The 3,588-nt window shown below is 49.1% G+C and overlaps 1 protein-coding gene across 1 annotated transcript in view; it reads left to right on the forward strand.

The window, feature by feature from the left end:
* The window catches only part of CCDC70 (coiled-coil domain containing 70), a 14,892-nt gene extending 11,665 nt beyond the window's left edge, over positions 1 to 3,227 (forward strand). Inside the window, 3 exon segments of the mRNA XM_009701595.1 lie at positions 2,778 to 2,854; positions 2,896 to 3,031; positions 3,034 to 3,227. Coding sequence (XP_009699897.1) covers positions 2,778 to 2,854; positions 2,896 to 3,031; positions 3,034 to 3,227 — 407 coding nt within the window.
* Positions 3,228 to 3,588: the final 361 nt, after the last annotated feature.

The raw sequence follows: 3,588 nt of genomic DNA on the forward strand, positions 1-3,588 counted from the left end.
AAGAGTGTTTGCAGACTTGTGGAATAAAATGATATAATGTAGTCATTTTCTGTGAGATAATAATGATGTTCTAATTGAAAAATGTACTGTGATATAATTATCCTACATCTTTATAAGCCTGCCTCAGAAGCACAGTAAAAGAACACAATTGGAATATTTTTACCCTAACACGTGAGAAAAGGCTCTTAAAGTTTTATTTGTATCACTTGGTGCCTGTTTAGGAGATAGAAGCCTCATAAAACCAAAATTATTTCCTGATTTGGTCTGGTAACCTCTTGGGGCAGGATCCGAAGGAAGCTTTAGCCACATAAATCAGAGACAGACTTGGAGGTGGGACTCACGCAAACACATGGGTGCCTCATGCCCTGGTATGCATTGGGATATCTTCCCCAGCTTCTACTTGCAACTCCCAAAGGACATACGTCTCCTACGTGTTGCCTTCTCCCAGACCATCTGCAGATAGGTTATACATTCCTGAATGTCTAAAATGGCACTGGATACTTCTGTTTAGGCACCTAGATTGCTTCCTCCATGTCAGAGTCAAATTTGTTTTCCTAAGGAGTTTTCCAGCTGAACCCTGGATGGACAAGAGGGAAGAAGAAATGACTCCTTGTTTCTCCCTGCCCTGGGTTGCTGCTTTGGTTTGCTGCTCCTCCTCTACCATGTTTTCAAGAGCAAGTCTTCTTTTGCAAAGAAACCAGTCTGAAATTGCTGTGCAGGGCAGCCTGCGCCCAGGACTGGATCCACGGTGCAGGACAGGACACGATCACCTGTGGTTCCCCTGTGGGTAAGCTCTAGGAGATCCCATTTCTGCACACAGGTTTTTGGGACTGTCCTTCTGTCAGACAGTCATCTCTGTGCCTGCTACAGCAGCACATTAGCTCCGGCTTCTCGACTCGGCTTGCAAAACCAACACTGACTTGTAAGCACCTATGTCCTCCACATGGCCCTCTCCGGCTGGTTTTGGGAAGATATCCTTGTCTATAACCTGATAGCTGCCTCATCTTCACGTTGCTAACAGTAACAGTAGGCAGAGTGAAAGCCCATATGGCTTCCTACCACCGGCAGCGGTGCTGCGGGTTGAGCAGGGCTACGTCAGAGCCCAGGCAGTGCAGTGGGACGCGGATATGTGCACAACTTACCAAGGCTATAGAGGACTTCACCTAAAAGATCAGTAATACATTCCAGGTTAATAAGCATGGCAAAATTAGCTAAGTAGAAGCAACACCACCTTTGTTTCAAAGAAGAGAAAGTGTATTTGCGGTTGTCAATGGCTGGCAGCCATTGCTGGAGCTTACAGGGATGGCTGGAACTGAACTGCCATTGCCCGAATTGCTTCCAACTTCAATCCCAGGGAGCAGAAACTCAGCATGTCCTATGTACTGATATTTCTGCTGTGAATTAAGAGGAACTGCCAACCCGGGAGCCCCACAGAAAGTGGAGGGAGAGCGGAGCCATGTCAGGAACTCATTTGGTGGAGGAGAAATGGCTGCTGCTTCAGCAGCTGCTCTGAAAGTGAGGTAATAACAAGCTCCTGGCAATTAGCTTTTGGCATATTTACTCACCTAATTTTTCTGGCCTTCTAGGCACGTGGTGTGGTACCACTAACCCCCCCAGATGAGACCGCCCAGCTGGGAGCGGACACCACCTGTTGTTGGGATCCCTCTCACACCGAGCAGGGACAAACCGGCGGGCCCAGGAGCTCCGGGAGAGTGAGGCTGAAGTAGATGGCTGCCTTCCTCCTTTCCCGCCTCTCCAGTCTCTCAGGGAAGGCCCAGCTGGTGGGCACAGGGGCTGGAGGAGCAGCGTGTTTGCCAGGGTGCGTGAAAGGTCCTGCAGCTCAGGCTGTCTGTCCGTCCGTCCTGTCACCGGGCGCTGGAGCCGTCGCGCAGGCATGGGGTGCTCCCCACCTCCTCGCTCCTCACGCGGAGCCGGTGCCTATCGCCATTAGCTGCACTGCATCCACAAAGGCCCCTGCGGCCTTTCCTGACTGCCGTGAGGGATAAGCAGGCTCATAATATATTAATAACCAAGAGGTTTTTATTTAGAAGGCAACCCGCTCCCTGCTATGGCGCCGGAGGCACTGTGCAATAAGTCATAATAAATCTAATGAAACAGTATGAATAAGTAACCAGCTTTAATCCTAGCTGTAGAATTATTAGGTAGATTAGTGAATGGAAAATTAAATTTTTTGTTCTCTTTTCATTGTTCAAGTTTTGCATGATTCTGAAAGCTGTAAATTTTTGGAGGAGTCTGTGAAAGGGTGGGAGAGATAGCCGAGGGTCAGAGAGATGACAGTGCCTCGAGCACTGGAGGGAAAAGGGCAGAGATGTCTGTCCTTCAGATGGGGACCCGCTGACTGGGGCCAGGTCAAGCAGCACAATGCCAAAAGCTGGTCTTGGCACAGCCCCTCACCCCTCTCCAAACCAGCAGCACCTGTAGTCATGGTGGGAAATGACTTAGAGAAAACCTGGCCTTTGCCCTTCACGGCACAGGTTGACTTCCAGGTGCCACTGCAGTTCATGCTGAATCCTGGGCAGGGATTTCTTTTTCGTTCATGGTAAATGCCTTCACTTCTGGTATAACATCAAGCCAGCTATGACATAGGTTTGCGTGATGTCATCACTGACACCCATGGCTCCCCTCTCTGTTGGGCCACAAGGCGAGAGGCGGGAGGGGGGTGGACTGAGTCTCTGCCCAGTCCATCAGTGGTGAGCGGGGAACCAGAGCTGCCGTTGCCAGGTCCTGTCCTGGTCTCCTGCACCTCCCGCCAACAGAAGCCTTTGGGGAGGAGATTCAGAGTTTTCAGCAGACAATTAAGACCTTTCATGAGAAGATCATGGGCTTTCGGGGAAAAAACCCAGAGATTTCAACATGACCATCCAAGACTTCTAGGAAAATGGAAAGCCCATCTGGGAGGAAGAAGCTGCCTTTTGGGAGGAAGAAACGGATATTCAGGAGGAAGCAGAAGCCTTCTGGAGGGTGTATCGTGACTTCTGGAAAGACTATAATGCTTTCTGGAAGAAGGATAAGGATTTCTCAAAGAAGATCAGCTCCTCTGGGAGAAAGACAGGGTCCTTCTGGATGAGGACAGAGTCCTATGGGCAGAGGAAGAAGCTCTGTGGGCAGATGAGACAGCTCTCCTGGAAGAGGAGAGAGCTGTCTGGGAAAATGAGGAGACCCTCCAGGAAGATGAAAAAAAAACCTCAAGGAATATGAAAAGTTGATCTGGGAGGAGGCCTTTGATCCTGAGAGAGAGGATATCTCCAGGGATGCCACTGTCCACAGGGGAAAAGCATAAATTGTTCTACTAGGCTCAGGAACATGTGGAAAGCTGCACATACTGATGTGGTTACTTTATTTAAGCAGTTCTGCACTTCAACCAGTTCTCTGAAATAACGTCTGTAGTTCTTGGAGTAAATCAGAGTAGGGTATTTTTAATGCTATTTGCTTTGAAACCATTCAGCTTATGTTTTCAGGACATTATTTACTCTTTTGAGGTCCTGTAGCCTGAGGAATGGGGCAAACCTCTGGTTTCCTGGCCTGTCACCAGGAGCTGGGTGAGTGGGTAAAGCCACAAGAAGGTGG

This window comes from Cariama cristata, unplaced genomic scaffold (genome assembly GCF_000690535.1).
Source record: "Cariama cristata isolate BGI_N322 unplaced genomic scaffold, ASM69053v1 scaffold9046, whole genome shotgun sequence".
NCBI classification, from domain to species: Eukaryota; Metazoa; Chordata; class Aves; order Cariamiformes; family Cariamidae; genus Cariama; species Cariama cristata.